This window comes from Cupressus sempervirens, chromosome 2 (genome assembly GCF_028749045.1).
Source record: "Cupressus sempervirens isolate cs-2001-9-10 chromosome 2, ASM2874904v1, whole genome shotgun sequence".
In the NCBI taxonomy this organism is placed as follows: Eukaryota; Viridiplantae; Streptophyta; class Pinopsida; order Cupressales; family Cupressaceae; genus Cupressus; species Cupressus sempervirens.
The window spans coordinates 63,264,736-63,283,844 of record NC_143119.1 but is presented as its reverse complement, the minus strand read 5'-3'; the positions used below and the strand labels follow the sequence as shown (position 1 = coordinate 63,283,844).

The following is a 19,109-nucleotide window of genomic DNA, read 5'->3' as shown; positions in this document are numbered from 1 at the left end:
ATCAATCACAAACAGGTGACAAGGTCAGATTCATGTTTGATTGGTCATTTTGGGCCTTTTGGGACCATTTGGGAAATATTTTAATATATTTAAATATTTCCTAAGTTGGTGATTAAATAAATTAAAATAAAGTTAATAATATAACCATTTTGGAGTAATAAGGGAATTTTGGCTTCAGTTGATCAGGTACACCTATGTGTTATAGCTCGTTGGAAAAGTCTCAAATTATTATACATGGTTTTTACTATCTGTAGACTTTTTGGTGCCTTCAGCTATGGAATTTTAATAAAGTAATGTTCTTCCTATAGCATGGACGACTTTAATTGGAAAAATGTTATTTTATTATATTTTATTTAAAGGGAAAAGTGTAATTTCCCTTTAGGGTTCAATTTACAATTGGAAGGGGATATAAGGAGATGGAGACCTAATTTCTTATTATCTTTTGCATATTGAAAAACTTGTTTTTGTGAATTGGCTCTGAGAGAGCAATTCTTCATCTGGGACGCAAACCCCAGGTTCTGGATTGGCTGGGACATAGCCCTCAGCAGTTATTGGCATTGGATTCTTCAGACAGTGTGTCTTGCTATCAAGGATAGAGTACACCATTCTTTATTGTGGATTCAGGTTGCAGATTTATGGTTTCAGCATTACAGATTGATTCTTTCAGCTGGGACATGATTCATTGCAGTCTTACGGCTGCCATTTGCAGCAGCTTGGCATCATTGTTGGATGTAAGCTCCTTGGAACTGCATTGGATTTATTATTTGGCTTTATAAATCAGAAATTTGCCTGGTACGATTTATAGCAATTCTGATTTGGCTCTATGTTCTTATTTATTTTCAGTCTCCTCTCATGTTTATTGTTCATTATTCATTACTATTGTGAAAACTATCAAAAAACACAAAACAAAAACAAAACCTTCTGCAACTTCTGTCTATTCTCAAAGACCATCAAAGAAATCATAGGAAAATATAGTTTATTAATTTAAAAACTACAACAGATCAGCAAGGGCATCTATCAGGGATCTTTCATTGTTTAGTTGGCCAAGTTAGGATGTGCACTAGAGGTGTTTTTTAGATTTCTTTTATGATTATTTCACTGGATGTCATGATGAACTTTATGATTTGAATTGAAATTTATGTTTTATGAGCTTTATGCTATTGAACAATTATGAGAACTTGGGTTTTTAGAACCAATGCTATTTTTTTGGGTTGCCTATTAAGAAACTGAATTTGATCAATATTACTCTTGTGGTATGGGACACTATTGTGGTTTGTGATTTTTGGGAAAGTAGTCTAGGTGCATGTCTATGGGAGTGGCTTGCAATGGGAGTCGGGGCCCAAAGTGGCTACCAGGGTAACTCATTATAAGTTGTGTAACAAGTGATAACATAGTAATTAAAATATCTTGCCTAGCCCTTTTCCTTGAGATACATTAAAAAGATAAATTAGAAAAAATTTCCTTGTCCATGCCTTGAGTGCTTGTATAGACTAAAGATGAAATGGAGATGATAACTTGAGAGGTATGACTAATTTCCTCGTCATCACAAGAGGGTATTTTGGTACCACATAGAGTCACTAGGAGGCCGGGGTCCTGGAAGACTGCGAGGGTAACCTTAGAGTTGGCTCATGTGATGACACTCCATAGTATGTAGCCTGAGTCTCCTTCATGGTTTTTTTTTTATATTTGCCTCTAGTGGAGTACTTGTTGGATATTACTTTTGATAGTGTATTTATTGTGAGTTGTTACTCATTGATTGGATGTCATTCAATGTTGACAATTAACTTTTATTAATGAATGATCAGTTATTCATTGGTGGTGTTTTTATTGTTGGAGTTAGTGATTGGTAGTTTACTTTTATTGATGACAATTGTTATCTATTGGTCATTGCACTTATGACACTTAACATTGATTTTGAGGTGGTTGTTTATTTTTTGTCTTGGTATTTGTATGTTGATTTGGTATGAGATGTTAGTATTGGAATGTCTTTTTTATTTTGATTATCTCTTCTTCTAAAGTAGTTTGTGTTACCCTTGAGGTAGTTTTGGCTATCAGGATTCTTTTCCTAAAATTATTTTATGATTTGATTATCTATGTGTGGATCGTACATTATCTCTCCTGCGCAGTGGGAGTGGGACCCTGATTAGGTGATGACACGATCAAGAAGTAATGTATTCTTACCATTTGGGTCCCCCTCAGATTGATAAATGTTGGATACTCCTTGATACAGTGGTACCATTATCATTCTTCCTCTTATCTTGAAGACTTCTATTCATTTGATGTATCTATGTAGCATGTGTTTTGAGATCCTACAGGATATTGTATTGTATATTGATGTACTTGTATCTATTTTCACATACCCTGTGACATGTGCAGTAGATGTTATTCATTAGATGTGCTTTCATATTGTTAATTGTACTTATGCATTTGTTTATATGACTATGTATGTGTTTATTCATTTTATGATTATGGACAATGTAATTGAGACTTAAACTTATTACTAAAACTTTCTTAAATGTGACTCAACGTGAAGGAACCCTTGAGGAATTGAAACTATATTTGTAATTTCTTATGTGTATTTGATGTGTATGTATATATTGCTTCCGCATTATTGTTACTTTGATATTGTTTTAAAAAAAAAAATTAAAAATAGTTCAATAAAATTTGTAATATATTGGGTTTATTTCTTTTGGGTTCCTGAGCGGGGCATTACAGCATCATGCAGTGGCTCGGTTGCATCATAAAGGAAACACAAGATCCCATCGTAAGACCATCAATCACTTAAAACAATTTTCGTCCCAAGTCGATATCATACATTGGTTAAACACTTCAAAATATTTGTTATGGCTTGCTAGAATTTTTTTGCCTCTTAAAAATCATGAAAATGATGTGTACCATGCAATTCTATTTGATTTTGAAGGTTTTAATTTGGACTTGGTGACTAGGGATTGGCCACTTGACCCCACCTTGTACCATGATGGTGAGTATGCACTAGGACCCCATGAGGGGTACTACTCTATAACTTCGCTAGTTGCATTGCCCCCAAACCCACATTACACTCATTTGAGTTGTCAAGCACTCCTATGGTTTCAGTTTGTAAGGTACTCTTCCAAATTCGTTTACAAATAGTTATCTACATAATTTGAATGATATCAAGGTCTCAAACCTTGCATATGAGATCAAACCTCCAATGGAGGTTGGCTTCATCAAGAATCTAGATGTAAAAGTGTTGGTCCAACCCAAAACAGGACAACACTAAGGTTCGCCCTATTCTATCAGCTTGCAAAGGGAAAAAGAGAATATTGTAGTTAAATAAACAAAGGGGTGATGATGCAGATAAACAAAATGGTGTTTCTTCCTACCTTTACAATTTAGATAATCAAAGATGACTGAAAGAAATGATCCACAATCAGCACCTACAAACAAGATTAACTCAACATATAAACATAGAAACAGAAAAAATGAAGGTGCAAGAATTCACATTTCAGAAGAGAAGAGGTGAAAATAGTAGTTTTAATTCATTCAAACGCATGCAGCCAGTTACAATTGGAGAAATGTCAAGATATCAAGTGCATGGCAAGGAATGAAACCCTAGCTCAAGAGCCTTACCAATTATATGCAAACATGTATACATGTAATCTAGACCTAGAGGCGTGAGAAAACATTCCTTACACCATAGACATCCCTCACCATTGATGCATTTGTTGATGATATGCAAAAACCCTCATGAAATTCCCTAAAAGCACAGAACCAAGGATGGCCTTTTGGCAAAAAAGAGTCTGCGCTCTTAAATGGAGCATGGGTGTCAATTTACCTTAAAAATCTATGAGAAATGTATTTAAAAATTCTTTCTAGAGCTCCATAGATCAAGAACTAGAAGTTGCAGGAGTCGTTGCAGCATTAACAACATTTTTTGGGAGCTTTCCCTTTCATTTTTTGACCTTTTGTGGAAATTCAACACCAATCAAGATTTATGATTTTGTCAGCACTCAATCAAAAAGTGGATCCGGATTAGATATGGATATATCCTCTCACCCTAAGATTTCCACCAATATCCCATAGACCCTTAGATTTTCATAAATTTTCATCTTGCAAAAACAATGCCCCTATTGTGGAACTTCAAGAATTTTGGCACTGATGTGGATATTCCTTGACACCAAAATGCCTGCAATGTCTTGTAGACCTCAAAAATTCCACAATAGTATAAATTTGCCATTCTTTGTCCAATTATCTCCAAATTTTAACTGGAGATGCCCATTTGGGCCCTCTGTAAAGTGAACAATTCCAATACCCTCACTCTTAGCCAATTTTCTCAAATTTTAATATGGGTAGCTGACTAAGGTGAAGGTAAGGGAAAGCCACAACCAGAAGCTTAATTGACATGATTATTCACATAGATCTCTTAGATCAGTGTAACCAGTGGGAAAATACAATGGAAGGGGGGCACAAAACGACAACAGTATTTCTCGAAGTGTATCAAGCATTTGTATCTTTTCTTTGACAAGCTCTCATAAATCTTTTGCAAGCAACATAGTGTTTGCATTGAACTCCCAAAGAAAATGTTCTCTACATTTGGCCTACAACTGAGCAACGTGATAGTTGATGTAGAAGCATTATCATATAATAGTACGAGGGAACTTTTATCAACACCTTTTAAATTTACTTATCCTTGCAATAAAATGACCTCTAAACTGCCTAAAAATAAATCTTTTGGTTACCAGATCTGTTCTTCCAAACTTCAACTCCAAGATGTCCTTTTATTGTTGTTATTAAGACAATGTATGCATGTATATATACATATATCTAAGCATACACGTGCACATATTATAGATAGAATAAGAAAAAACATTAGTTATATATTTCATATTCGATACATTTTGGCTAATTAATTTAATTTTGGTAGTTGCCGATGATTAGAATTTCTTGGTAATCTCACCACACTTATATAGATCTTCTACAGCTGGGGAAAGGAGACCATGTATAGAAACCACCCCCTTATTCTAGTTTTGTATAAGCACAATAAACTAACATAGAAAACGATTGTTGTAACATATGAAATCTTTCTTAGATAACTCTGTTCTTCTCAGCTAATTCATTTATATTTATGAACTTTGTTTAATGTTCTTTACATAACTGTATATTCAGTAGCAAGTGTGTGTACATGTGCAAGCAGGTCTATCCATGTACATATACATACACACACATATGTGGGTGTGATTGTAGCATGCACTTGATCATAATCAAATCGATTCTCTTCTAGTTAATGTATGCCTACCATACACAAATAAACAAATAACATTCACATGGCAAGTTTACATTTTTCTGATTTTGAAAGCGAAAAACTTTGACACTATCATCCTAACATAGAGTCAACACCTAACCACTGTTTTTGACCTCAAAATCTTTTGGTTCATTTTCAACAACAAACCACTGTTTTTTACCTTAAAATTAAAGACTTTGGCTATCTTTGCAAAATCATTCATAAACATTTGCACTTTATCGTCCTGACACTCCTTCAATTTGCCATTCTCAGCTTTAAAATCACCCAAATCCCATTCACAATAATAGTTTCATAAAATAGAGTTTGACCCAAACATTGGACACTAAAAATAGCACATGGTCAAATCCAGAAAAACAATTTCCGGAATCTCATAAAATGTTTAAAAAGCTGGCAGATTGGACAGCCTGAACCTACCTTTTGAGTGGATTGGATTATTTTTACTGAACAAAACATTAAATGCGTAACAAAAAAAAAATTAATTAAATTCTGGAGGTAAATGTGTTTTGTGCTGATTGGCTTGGTCTGTACTAATCGGTGTGGTCTGTGCACTGCCGTAACCATCAAAAATTTACACTAGACTTTGCTTTTTCCCTATCAAGGGGACAAAAGATATGACCTCACCTGTTGTGATCCCCCATATATATTATCTTTGAAGGTGTGAAAAATGGGATTGTCGATGAATACGTGATCAATGCCATCAATATCTGCATGGAAATAACTAACCTCCATATCCTGTAAAATGCAAGTAAACCTTCAGGATTACACCCAAAGATTAAATGATAATTCTTACTGCTATATTTGAATCCATATCTTCAAAGAACATACCTTGCCAGCTACATTATAATGCTTGTGGACTCTAGTGTCCCATGCTTCAATATAATCACTGTATCGTGGAGCAATGACCTATAAGAATGATACAAAACTAAATATCAAGAAAGAAGATTTCTAATAAGCAAACATCAATTCATAGAACTTATGATCTGTGGTATAAAACCATCAGAGGAAATCCCCAATACAGAGACAACTCATCATAAAAATGGACTCATAAAAATGCCTACAAACACACAGTGAAACAAAAACGAGAACCCAAGGGCCAAGACAATTAAATTAACAACGTAAATGAATAATTTCAAGGGTCATGTTCTAGCTTAGTTGATCTCATCTCATCTCAGGGACAAGTAATGTGGATTCCCAAGTGGCCTTATGGTTTAAAGTTTTAAACAGACTTCCATGGATGCCCATAATCCAGTTTTAGAATTGGGAATGGCATCCATTAGAAAAAATTGCTTTATAACAGTGACTAAGTAACACCTAGAGAAACGCTGTCAGAGACAAAATGCCTATCCACAGACAGAGACCAGCCAAAGGCCAGCAAACAGCAGAAACTAAGCAAATTTTTTAAGAAGCTCAGCGGCTTCAAGCTCCAGACTAGTCATATTATCAGCAGCCACCCTGAGTTCTTCAATATCCTGGTTGGCCTTGGTAGCCTTCTTCCTGGTGCTGACATGTGTCCTCTTGCCAGGCCAGCATTCTCTTCTGGTCTAGCATCCTTTACATCCTCGACATTGACAATAGCTTTCTACAGGTTGATCTGTTTGAGCTTGCCCACCATAATTGTCAGATGATCAACAAAGGCCTTAAGGATCTTATAACTTTGTTCCCCTATTTTCTTCAGGTTGGTTTCCATACCAGTGATCCTTGTCCACTGTATCGAATGTCCTGACAAAGTTTGCAGCCATAGCTTTAGCATCTCCAATCGCTTTGGAGAGATCCTTGATAGTAGTTGATACTATCAGCAAAAGTGCTCTCTTTTCCCACACCAGACCTTCCAAGAATTCCAGCTTGTTGGAAAAATCCCTTTGTTTGACTTTTATCTCCTTCACCTCATGGAAAGCCCATTTTATAATTCTGTAAACATCCAAGGCCTCATCCTTTGCGATCTGAAGGACACCCAGAGACTCCTCTTTGCTATGCTAATCCAGGTTACTAAGAAAACCCCTTCCCTCTAATCCCCATCATCAATGTTACCATAGTCCTCAGCCACATGAGTATTCCCCTCATCAAAAAGCACGTTTTTGTTGTTTACTGCCCCCTAAAGTCGGCATGCCAACCATGGTAGGAGAGGAGGGAGCAGGGGAAGAGCTCACGTCTTTGCCACTCAACCTCGAAGGGGAGAATTTTATCTTCTTTTATAGTGGGGAGGCCTCCAAACCAGCATTAGCATCTGTGTGGGAAGTCACTCTTATCCTCAAGGATTTTCTTCTTCCTCTTACATCCCAAAGTTGGGGTCTTTCTACCATTTTTAGCAACCGAGGAGGAAGATGGAGAAACAGATTTGGCTTTCCTAATACTAAAATTAGTCCTCTTGATAGGGATTTCCATGCCCCCTTCAACTTCAGTTTCAGAGCCCTTGTCTTCATCATCCCCTTCCTCAGTATCATCATCTGAATCAATGTTTTCAACAACAAGAGACTCTATAGTATGGACTTCAAAATAATCATAAATAAGAACCATCAAGCCCTCGTGAAGGGCAGGATTACTACCAGGATTAGCCCTAGCATCAACAATACTAGCACTCAAGGAACTCTACAAATAAAAAGGAAGCAATACCTTTTCCCCATAGCGAAAGTGATTCGGGACAATAAAGTAGTAGCTGAAGACCCGAGTGAACCTGCCATCAAGGGTAATATAGCACATAATTTCTTTCAAAACACTTCTCCAAATTTTCTTCAAGAAGTGATTCTTGTTTTACTTGACCAGTCTCTCCTTCTCATCTTCCTCCTTAGGAAATTTCTTCACCTCCACATTAGAAATCTTGCAGTCCCTGGAGAATTTAATGCCCTTGAGACAGAGACCAGTAACCTATGCACTGACCCCTTCATCCACTATCACTTTTCTCCCAGAAATATTCATATTGCCATCACGCCTCTCCTTTTTGAAGAATCTGGTAACAGAAGGATTATGGCCATGGAGCTTCATCATAAAATCGGTAATATTTCCATTCTGCAACAAGTTCAAGAACCTTCGGCTAATTCCTCCAATCATCACAGGTCAAGGGCTCGCTTCTGTTCCATTCCCCACCCATATTGCTCTTCACAATAATTAGACTCACAATGCAGAGAGCACAGATGGTGAAACACTCCAGATGAATTTTCTTATCACAGCCAAAGATAGTAATAAGAAAACTACAAATCGCCTTGAACACCCAAAAAGTGTGAGAAGACATGCAGTAATTATTATTCAAGCTATCAAAAAAACAGTGGCCACTACTTTTGATAATAAGTCTAAGTATCCCTGCCTTCATTGGAATCAGTGGCAATAACTCCCTCTTTTCCGTGGGTGTGATCAAAAGGATAAGGATGGCCTTCACATCATTACAAAGGTTCACCTCACCATGCCACAAGAGGGGTAAGTCAGCTTTAGCCATGGTATTAATTTCCCTATAACCATGGGAAATATGTTTGCATTTGAAAGTTAAAAGAAAATCTACATTACATAACCATCTTATTAATAAATCAAATTGTGTTTATTTTCTCAAGAAATCATCTTGCACATAGGTGTTTGTAGATTTATTTATTTTTAAAGATAAGAATAAGAAAAGACTTGTAAGGATAGATATGAGATTCATAACAAAGGAATACTTTAAAAAGATAATTTGATTGAGATGTTGGAAATTCCACCCAGCAAGGAGACTTCGTCTTGAAAGAAATACATCTTCGATTACAACTACTGGGTCCCAAAACAACCGCTCCAAAATCCTAGTACTCTACTCAACCTTCTAGGTGATGGGTGTTTTACAGTAGTAGAGTTAGGAATTGTTTGTACTTTGTAGATTGTGGAGAGTTAAATGCCCATTGTTGAGGGTAGGTAACGTCCACTAAACATTTTGGGCTCAGCTTAAACCTTTAAGGGTACTCCTTGAGGTATGCCTTAATAGCCATTCAAATCAAACAGACTGAAAAACTAATGCGCTTCACAACTACTATACCCTAATATGAGCTTTATCTTAATAAATTTCACTAGAATAAGCTCAATTAGTTGTGATAAAAATACTTTATAACCGATAAGAATTCATATATCTATCTGCAAACAAAACTATACTGCAATCCCTTGCAACAATTTCAATTTAATGTTTCCATAGGCATTGACAAAGTATAAATACAATGAGCATGACTTATTGAATGGGTTAACAAATAGATTTTTCTTGAGGATTTCCCTGTTTATGATATTGATTCATGAAGAACATATATGGATCCTATAACTAATTCCTATACAAGGTGGTGATTGCTTTTTATGATCTTAGTGAAAGTGTAGGGTCAAAGCCTTCTAAACCAATGCCTTACCGGGTTGTAGAGTAGCATTCAAGCATCATAAGGAAATAAGAAACTCACTGGCATTAATTCACACCAACCAAAAAACATCACATCGAATCTGATATAATCACACCAAGAACTAAGGTGAAAGAAAATTTATAAAAAAGAGATGAGGGCTTCGCACCATGCCCTAAAATTCTCTAAAATTCCAACAACCAACAATGAAGACATGAGGTTTCATACATTTTCCATAATAGCTCTCTCTCTGCAACTTAGAGAGCAGCCCCAATAGTGAATACACTTACAAAAGTTGAAACCTTAGGTATTTCTGCACTACAGTAGCTTAAAAAATCAAAAAGCCAACCCCCAAATGAAGGAAAAAGGCCAATTTTAAGAACTCAACAAAATGCAGCACAAATTCAAGCCAGTCAACTAAAAGAGAGAGCCACCATGACTGGTACTCGGCTAAATAGGACATAATAAGAGCAAGAATTGATCTCACAAAAATCATGTAACAAATTATGCTAAAAAAAAACCTCGAAGGCTGACTTGTACGAAAGAAAGAACTTACAAGAGCAAGCCCTTCTAGCACAATATCTCCAATGTAACAACTTGAGAGCAAGGGGGGCACAATTTAAAAGGAAAAAGTGAAACAATTGACAAAATAAAATGAAATCCTTAACCTATCTATTTCACAAAACAAACTAATGCCAAAACAATTTGTATACTGCGTGTTGTTGGTAATTACGAATTGTTAGTACTTGTTAGTTAGTCAAAGTGGTAGGTAGTTGGGGATGGTCGCAATGCTTGGCGTTTGCACCCCTTTGGCCCTTATGTATGTTATGTACTACACTCGGCAGATATCATTATGGCTGTTGGCATTGTCATGTTACTGTTGTTTTCATACATTGTAAAGCATTTGATGAATTAATATAGAAGCAGTTGTGAGTTCTCTAACATTCTATGTTATGTTACATTTTATTTTATTCTCATATGTATTAAACTAGTTACACTATGGGGCAAACATTAGGCATTGTTGCCGATTCGAATTTGGGAGTGAGGGAGAGTTACATGGAGAAGGTAGCATAGTGGGCCAACCAGTATACGAACAGCAATGAAAATGACAAATTGTTCGAAAGTGAAAGAGCATCGACAATGGACTTTGTAATGTCCCCATTTTGAGCAAGCATCAGAGTCAATGGATTTACCCTATCACTGGGTCCTTGTACCTTAATACTGGTGATTAGAGGACCTTCTTGTGGAGTTATTTGGCTCACCAAAGGATGATTGTATCTCTCCAAACCTTCCATATATTCTGAACCTAGTTTGTTCAGTGGGTTTTGGCTCTGTTTTGAGGTACTTACTATTTATAGTAAGTAAATGGATAATTCCAATGTTATTTCTGACTTCTGAATTGGGCTCCAAGATTCTTGGAGGGAGAGTCTATTTATTAAAATTCGCCCAGTTGGGATCATTCATCATATTTCATCATCACAATCACTCCTATGTGGTTGGATTTCACTTTCAGTGAGGTATAATAGTATACTGTAAAATTAGTATGTAATCTATTATACTCATAGAAAATTCTCTCATAATGTATAAATTGAATGCCATAAAATTACACTCTAAAAAGGAAATCTGATATAGCGATATGCATATGGCAACCTGGAATTGTCAAAATGAGAAAAGAAATCACAATTATAATAAATTATCATGCTAAAATTTTCTGTTATTTTTTAATGAAATTGAAAAGCTCTGTATTTTATAATTTTAGAACCTAGAACATACAAGCCTTACCATCACTCTATGACCTCGGCGAGCCAAAGCTTTAGGCAGTGCACCCACAACATCACCTAATCCACCTTAAGGAAAAAGAACTAATCAAATCTTATTAGCAATTAATGCAGCTTGATACTTACTAAAATATAAAGAGGCTCAGTCAGTGAGTTTTAACAATAATAAACTGTTCTAGAGGTACAAAATACTATGTCAAGAAATTGGAGAAATTGAGTAGGAAGGAAGATCATCACAAATATCTGGTCCCTCATATGATCAAACAAAGCCAAGATGAATGGTATGTTGACTATTCTATAAGAAATAGAAAGAGAGAGAGAGAGAGAGAGAGAGAGAGAGAGAGAGAGAGAGAGAGTTCCGTACAGTTCATAGCTCCCAGAAACAATTAGTCAACATTAAGCAAGTAAACTAATACCTGTTTTAGACCATGGAGCGCACTCTGCGCCTACCACAATAATCTTCATCAACTTTCATGTCAATAACAAAATAAATAAAGATTTAAAATTACAAGTCAAAGCATGTAAAATTCAATCTTACAAATGGAGAAGGTATAAGGTAACAGAAGAATATATCACATGCATATATTAACAAGAATATAATGGAGAGTGATCTTTTGATTACAAATATAAGAGGATCATTATATATAACAACTAAAACAAACAAGTAAATGGTGAAAAATTGACTGCAGCAAGGCCTATTAATCATACAGAAAGAATTTATATTTTTGGAATGACCTACAGATCTTAATGACTCCATCTCAATGTATAAACATAAAAAGTGTTAAACTCACATGCCACATTGGATGAAGCATTAAAAATTTAAAACTAAATCCATAAAATGGTTCTCCATTCTAGAAAGTGTATGGCTTAAAATAATAGTCAAGTAAGCCTTCCAACTTGCAAGAAGATCAGTCCTGCAAATATTTTTCATGTACTTTGCTATGCTCCAGCATTTTAACAGATAATATCAGAGTAGCACATCAAAAAATTTAGCACTTACGAATACCGTTCAATTATTTTAGCATTGGAGATGGCATGCACTAGGAGTTTGACCAAATTAAATCCCATAGATTGTTAGAGGATTATGAATATGAACCCACACAGAGTTCCACAAGTTGATAAATTTAAAGCTGTTAGCTATGGGGCCAGGTTGCTTACATGACATTTCTATATCACTATCAATCGGTGAGTATAACCTGAAACCACTAGATCAACATCATCTTAGGTTATGCTACCCACAGTGATGTAAAAACTGTGATATGGCCATTTTCAGTTAGGTATAAAATTAAACAGTGGAAACCACTTGGAAGAATCCCAATAGAGTTTATTTCATTTATAAAGAACTATCATAGACTCGCATAGTTTATTGTGTTGACAGAATGGATCTTGCACTAAAGCAAGCATATTTGGTGTATCTTAGTTTTGGTAGCTTGGACAGATGTTCGTCCATATGCAATTATTTAGTAAATAATTGTTTTTCTAACGAATTTGTTAGAGTAGGGATAATTATTTGTTAATTAATTGACCTCTTTTGGAAGCAACTAGAAACCAATTTTGTTATTGGTTGTTGGGTTGTTTTTAATCTTGGCCATTGATTGAGAGTCAATCTCGGTCATTGGTTTTCCAACGAGAGTAATATAAAAGGGGGTCAGCGGGCATTTGGAGAACAAGTTTGTAGAAGCATTTGCAATGTTAGCAAATATATTTATAGTGATAGCAAATGTATTTGCAGTGATAGCAAGGGCATAGTGATAGCGTTGGAGATAGCAGTGAGGGAATATCGGCAAGAGGAATCAAGAGATTGTCGGAGTTCTGCCAGTAAGAGGTAAGGAATTTTTTTAACTCTTAATTTGTGGAACTTTAATATATTTTTCATCTGCAAAACTAGTTTTCCCTTGGGGGTTTCCAGGGACAATTTGTCCAAAAATATTGTGTCATTGAGTTATTTATTTCTTTTCGTATTTTTATTGGTGAAGTTGAATATTAGCTATGAATTAGTTTCCAGCAGTTAAATAATGTTTTCAAGATAGGAGATTAATAATCAGTGACTACAATAGGAATTTTCACATGGTATTAGAGCAATGTTGAGGGTAGAAAAGATCTTCCCTAGGAAAGAAAATTGAGGGTTAGTGTGACTTCTTTAGAATTATTATTGCTTTTATCTCTTGAGATGGCTCCTGCTGGTTTGAGAGATTAGGACAAATTAGATGGTGCCTCAAATTTCAGCATCCGGAAGGCCAAATTTTACTTTTTGTTGGAAGAGAATGGTATCAAGGATTATGTTACCGGTGTTGTAGTTGTACCTACAAATGCAACACAACTTGCAACATACAAGAAGGATGATGCCAAGGCAAGGAGGATAATCCTTGATGGTGTCAAGGATCATATTGTTCCACATATCTCAGAGCTAGATACAATAAAGAAAATGTGGGATGCCATTCTGAATCTCTACCAAAATGCTACCACCAACAAAGAAGCTGATTCTCAGAGAAAAGTTGAAGAATACCAAGATGAACAAGGGAGAAGACGTCACAAGTTGCCTCACTAGACTTAGACTTGTCAAGGATGAGTTGGCAGTTGTTGGAGATATGCACTTACTTCAGTGTATAAGGCGAAGCCATGGAATCCGAACTTCAACTCATCATACTGAAGAAAGTCAAGGCCAAATCTAACTTTGATTACAGATGAATGAATTCCAAGATAAAAAGGGCATTCACCCACATTCATCGCATAGAGGATGTTTGGGTTTATTTGCGCAATAACGTGGATGTCACTAAAATGGAGTACTGCAGGCTTACCTTGCAGCAAATCATTGACCTCCACATGGTCCATGTTCCAAAAGGGGTTGAGGATGATGACATGGTCTTGGATCCAAAATTTCACAACAGCCAACTGGAAAAGCTTCTTCCCGTTCCCATCCAATGGCAACTTCCACCTTTGATAGATTCCAATCTATTTTGTTGAATAACAACAAATGGCTGAAAAGCAAAGGTCTAAAGAGAGTCCACTTGAAGGCTGGAGTAGATTGCAGTAATTCCGGACCTATTGGAAGGAAGTCTTAAGTGAAGATGAAAAGGGATGGATCATCCACCTCCGAGCCAAGAAAAACTTTCAAATTGAAGCTTAAAGGTGGAAAAGCTACAATTCAACCCTCACATTCATCTCAGGCAACTCTCCAGGCACAAGAATCAGATGAGGAGGAAGAACAACCTTTCTACCTTTCCTCGTTGATCAATGGCTTTAAGCTAAGTAATTGTATTGTAGATTTTGGCCCCTCTGATAATGTCATGTCGGCTAAGGTGGCATATGCTTTGGGGTTAACCTTGATTAAATTCTTTGGCAATTGTTATTCCATGGAGAATTAGTTGTTGGTTCCCAAAACTACAGATTGGAAATCCAAGAGCTTGCCACTTCTCTGATAGGATCTCTCAATCAGTTGTGGCCAATGAACGAGAATCACCTTGATTCTCCTGCACTTTAGGCTCCGCTACACCTAAGTGGGTAGGCCTTTTCCTCGAACCTGATTGCTTGGTTCAAAGCTTTTCCAAAGCGAATTTAGGCTTTGGAGTTCTCCGGCTGGCAAGGTCCTTGAACTCAATTAAAATGAAACTGAATGCTGAGTGTTTGAATTGTATAAGGTTTTGCTAATAATGGATTTGAGGTTCGTAAGAAGGAAGATATAGATTTTCTGACTTTAATAATAAAAAGACCAGTGCCTCTGTTCATTCAGGCAATAGACTTAAATGAAGATGTTTACATACAACTTTATAATGTTCTATGCACTTATACTGCCAACAATTAAATAATCAAGATGCAACAAATCAAATATATATGCAATCTTAAATTAGTCCAGATTGAACTTTAACTCGTCTGGTAGGGAGACAAACTGGACACAAATACGGAAACAATTTGATATTTCACAATATCTGTGATGATCGAGTTTAAGATGCTAAATGACCATGTCCACTTATCTGACATTTAAATTGTTCACAAAATTCAAAAAATAATTACAAGGGACAAATCATCTACAGTTTAAATCTCCATGCCATTTAGAAATAAACAAAGGACGTTTTATTTTATTATTAAAATAAAATAAATGAATTCATATTACAAGTCATATTTAAGCCCTTATTCCTCCATACAAATAAATATAAAATGCTTCTTGTTGAATATATGAATGTTCGAATATGTCTTTCTATTCTAATAATAAATTCCCTATTTATATGCTTTTACCCCACGTAAAGGATGTGTCTCTTAGAGAATTGGTACTTTTAAAGATAGCCCTTTCATTTAATGACACCGCTTCATTCCACAATAAACAAAAACTTTATAATTTTTAATTCGCACACTAATCATTGCTAAAAGCCTTTTATGCCCAATAGTTGTTTGTTTGTATTGATAAATTTATTGTATTCTTTTGGGAATTGCGGGCTCTCACTCTTCACATAACTATTGAATTTTCCTAAGATGTTGCTCGTTGCTTCCCTTCTACGCTAAATTTTCCGTAAATAATTTGTTGTGTTTAATATGAACTATCGATTTGTTAATGCTTTAGTCGTTAAATCTTTACCTCAACAGATTCACAGATGGTCTTCATCAAGCATATATGTGTTTTAATTTCATATTGTTCATACTCATCACTGGAGTCTTCTATCCTTCATGAGAAAGTGATAACGAGATTCTCCCTTGCTTTCGGTATCAATATTGAACATTATTCTACAAGAAAATAGATGCTTGAATCCACACTGCATATGACCTCAATCTTGATGTATATGGCATCTACCCAAGTATCATGCCTGGTCTTGGTAGATTTAATAATAACCGTGCTCTGTTGCAGTTTAGTGTTATTGTATATAGAATATCTGAAGACTCCATCATACGGCAGGCTCTTATTCAACCTCATCATAATATTTATTTGTGTTATTTGTTTAATATTCATAACAATCGTTGACATCTTTGCCATCCTCACTCGATTAGGAGTTCCTTACATTGCAGTTCTAGAAATGTCCATTGCAAAAGGGAATAGAAAATATTTCGAACTGAGTGTTATAGGCCCATCCTAATGGCTCTATGTAGTTTATGTCCATGTGAAGAGTATTGTGATGTTGGGCTATATCACCATGAACTAAAGGAACCAAACATTGTTAGCGACTCAATAAACCCTTAGTTTCCAACGCTATCACTTGAAGGTTACGTGTCTAGTGGAGGCCAAAGTAGAAATATTAAAGCAGTCTTGACTCTGAGTCTATTCACTATAGATGTTTGTCACTCCATCAACACTTTTTGAGCGGTTCATAGAAATTGGCTTATCACCCATACGTAGTGTTTCTGTCTCACCATACCACTTGCTTGGATTTTCTCTCCTCCGTAATGTAATTGGACTGCAGATGGAAACTTCAACCACCACTCAGACCTCTCCTCAATGACATAACTGACATGATTATCGCTGATGATTGTTCACATACTGTACTTAGTCTTATTATATATGAATTGACCTGTAAAACACTTCCTGAAAACTCTTCCACCAATATTTAAAGACTTGTCATTCCATGGTTGATGTTGTTTTTATGTATAGATCTCTGCCAATGTACTAATGTATAATCTGTTATTTTACCCGAAATGGATATTCCCCAACATTCTTTATTTTGTTTTTGTGAATTAGTCTTATACATAAATGGCATTGATTCATGTGCTTTACCTGATATACTTAATCTCTGTATATACTTTTGTCTCAAACAACATATCTATGGCAGTAGCCTCTTCATTGAACTCTATCTATTTATAGATTGGTTTCTTCTTTATATATTCATGTAAATATCAGTGATACTGATTATGACTGTTGTATTTGAACACACAATTCTGACATCAATGACAATTCTTCGTCATGAGTTTCCACATTCTCCTGATCATGACTTTTACTGTCTCGACACACGTTGTTTGAATATAAGTAGTGGGTAAGATCTAAAGATTCTCCCTGTAGCTTGGTTTTTGGGACTCTAAAATTTAGAGTTTCATCATAAGCAAGTGCCCCTGAAAGGACATATCAAAGACGCTCAATTTGCCTTTGTGTCCTTCCTGGACAAGAAGATCAAAATGACCGTCTTGGTTGCAGAGGTACCTGCTTCTTACGGTATGTTGCCTAGTCGTAATTTCTACAAAAAGTGTGTGGTGAGCTCAACATGGATATGGCTGAAGCACAAATACCTGTTAAAGGTGTTGTGCAAAAGTTGCATCTTGAGAAAGAAACAAAGTATGTGGTGGTCAAATCCAATGATCCACATGCTCAAATTCTCTTTGAGTTAGTTGGAATGGGTAATTACTACCTGCATGTTGATGAAGTATCAGAATTTGCTAAAGACTGGAAAAGTAGCTCTAAAAGTTCCTCCTTACTTTCAGATGTTGATAGATTTGTTGATGATACTGACCATCAAGAGGAGGTTGTTATTCCAAATCAATAGCTAGTCACAACTGAAGAGAATGTTCGTGGAGAAGAGTCTATGGACCTTCTTGAAGAAGAAATTGTTTCTAAAGAGGACTCTATGGATTCCCTTGAAGGAAAATTTATTCTTATGAATTCTCCTGAGAGAAGCACTAGCAGCTCCAATGAAGCTTCAACGATGGAATTCGATAGAAGTTGTGCTTCTATGGGATCCAGTGTGGGAATTGTGTTGATTTCACCTCAAGGGGAGATTTTCCCTTATTCATACAAGCCATAGTTTCCCAATACCAATAACAAGGTTGAATATGAGGCCTTGATATTGGGATTGAACATGGCTCAAATTAAAGGAATTCAAAACCTACATGTCAAAGGAGATGCTGAATTGGTGGTACGTCAAGGGTCAATATCAAGCCAAAAATGATCGACTTACACATTACCGGGATTTAGTTTGGGATTTCATCAAGATTTTTTATGCTTTCAATATCTCATTAATTCCTAGAGAGCTAAATGATAGGGGTGATTCACTTGTTATTTCAGCCACACTGCTCATTCCTCACAAGGACCTTCAAAATGGCGTATATGAGATACAGTTGGTTTACCAACCAAGTGTCCCAGATAATTGTGAACATTGCCAAGTGTTCAATGATGATACCCAAATCATAAACTTCCTTGAATCCAAGGAAATTTTTGATGATCAATATTTTGAAGGAGGCAAAAATTCACCAAATGAAGTTATCCTTGATGAAGATACGAACACTGGTCAAGAAGTTATTCAACTGAAAGGAAATGAGATCCCCCAAAGGTCTAATTTCTTTGGAGAGGTTATTTGGCAAACACGACAAAATGTCAAAGAGTAGCAAAAGAAAAGGACAAGTTCCTAGGAACAATTTGAAAAATACAACATTGGGACCGAAGAGGATCCTAAGCTGGTTAACATTGGTAACTAGCGCAATGATGAAGAGAAGGAGAAATTCATAATGTTGCTTTGTGAATACAAGAATGTTTTGGCTTACTCCTATAAAGATCTGAAGTCTTTCCGTCCCAAAGAAGTCCAACATGACATTACCATGAAGTTTGGCGTAGTTCCTTTTTGCAAAAGTAGAGGTAGTATAATCCAAAGATTTCGGGAACCAATCTTTCTGAAATTCAAAAGATGTTGGAGGAAGGTATTATCTTTCCTATACATCATTCATCATGGGTAGCTAATATAGTTCATGTAAGAAAGAAGAATGGAGAAATCCGCATGTGTAGATTTCCGCAACCTGAATCAGTCGCCCTCAAGG

General features: G+C 35.9%; 1 protein-coding gene across 3 annotated transcripts in view; it reads right to left on the bottom strand.

Annotated features, from left to right (window-relative positions):
- Positions 1 to 19,109, bottom strand: part of LOC149571065 (granule-bound starch synthase 2, chloroplastic/amyloplastic-like) — a 202,631-nt gene that overhangs the window by 91,932 nt on the left and 91,590 nt on the right. The window contains exons 5-8 of one of the 3 annotated variants that reach the window (XM_089812643.1): positions 11,804 to 11,855; positions 11,392 to 11,447; positions 6,107 to 6,184; positions 5,903 to 6,013 (exon numbers count right to left, since the gene is read on the bottom strand). In XM_089812643.1, the coding sequence (XP_089668769.1) occupies positions 5,903 to 6,013; positions 6,107 to 6,184; positions 11,392 to 11,447; positions 11,804 to 11,855 (297 nt within the window). Of the gene's footprint in view, positions 1 to 5,902; positions 6,014 to 6,106; positions 6,185 to 11,391; positions 11,457 to 11,803; positions 11,856 to 19,109 lie in introns of all 3 variants that reach the window. The other 2 variants (XM_089812642.1, XM_089812644.1) reach the window with 2 other exon arrangements.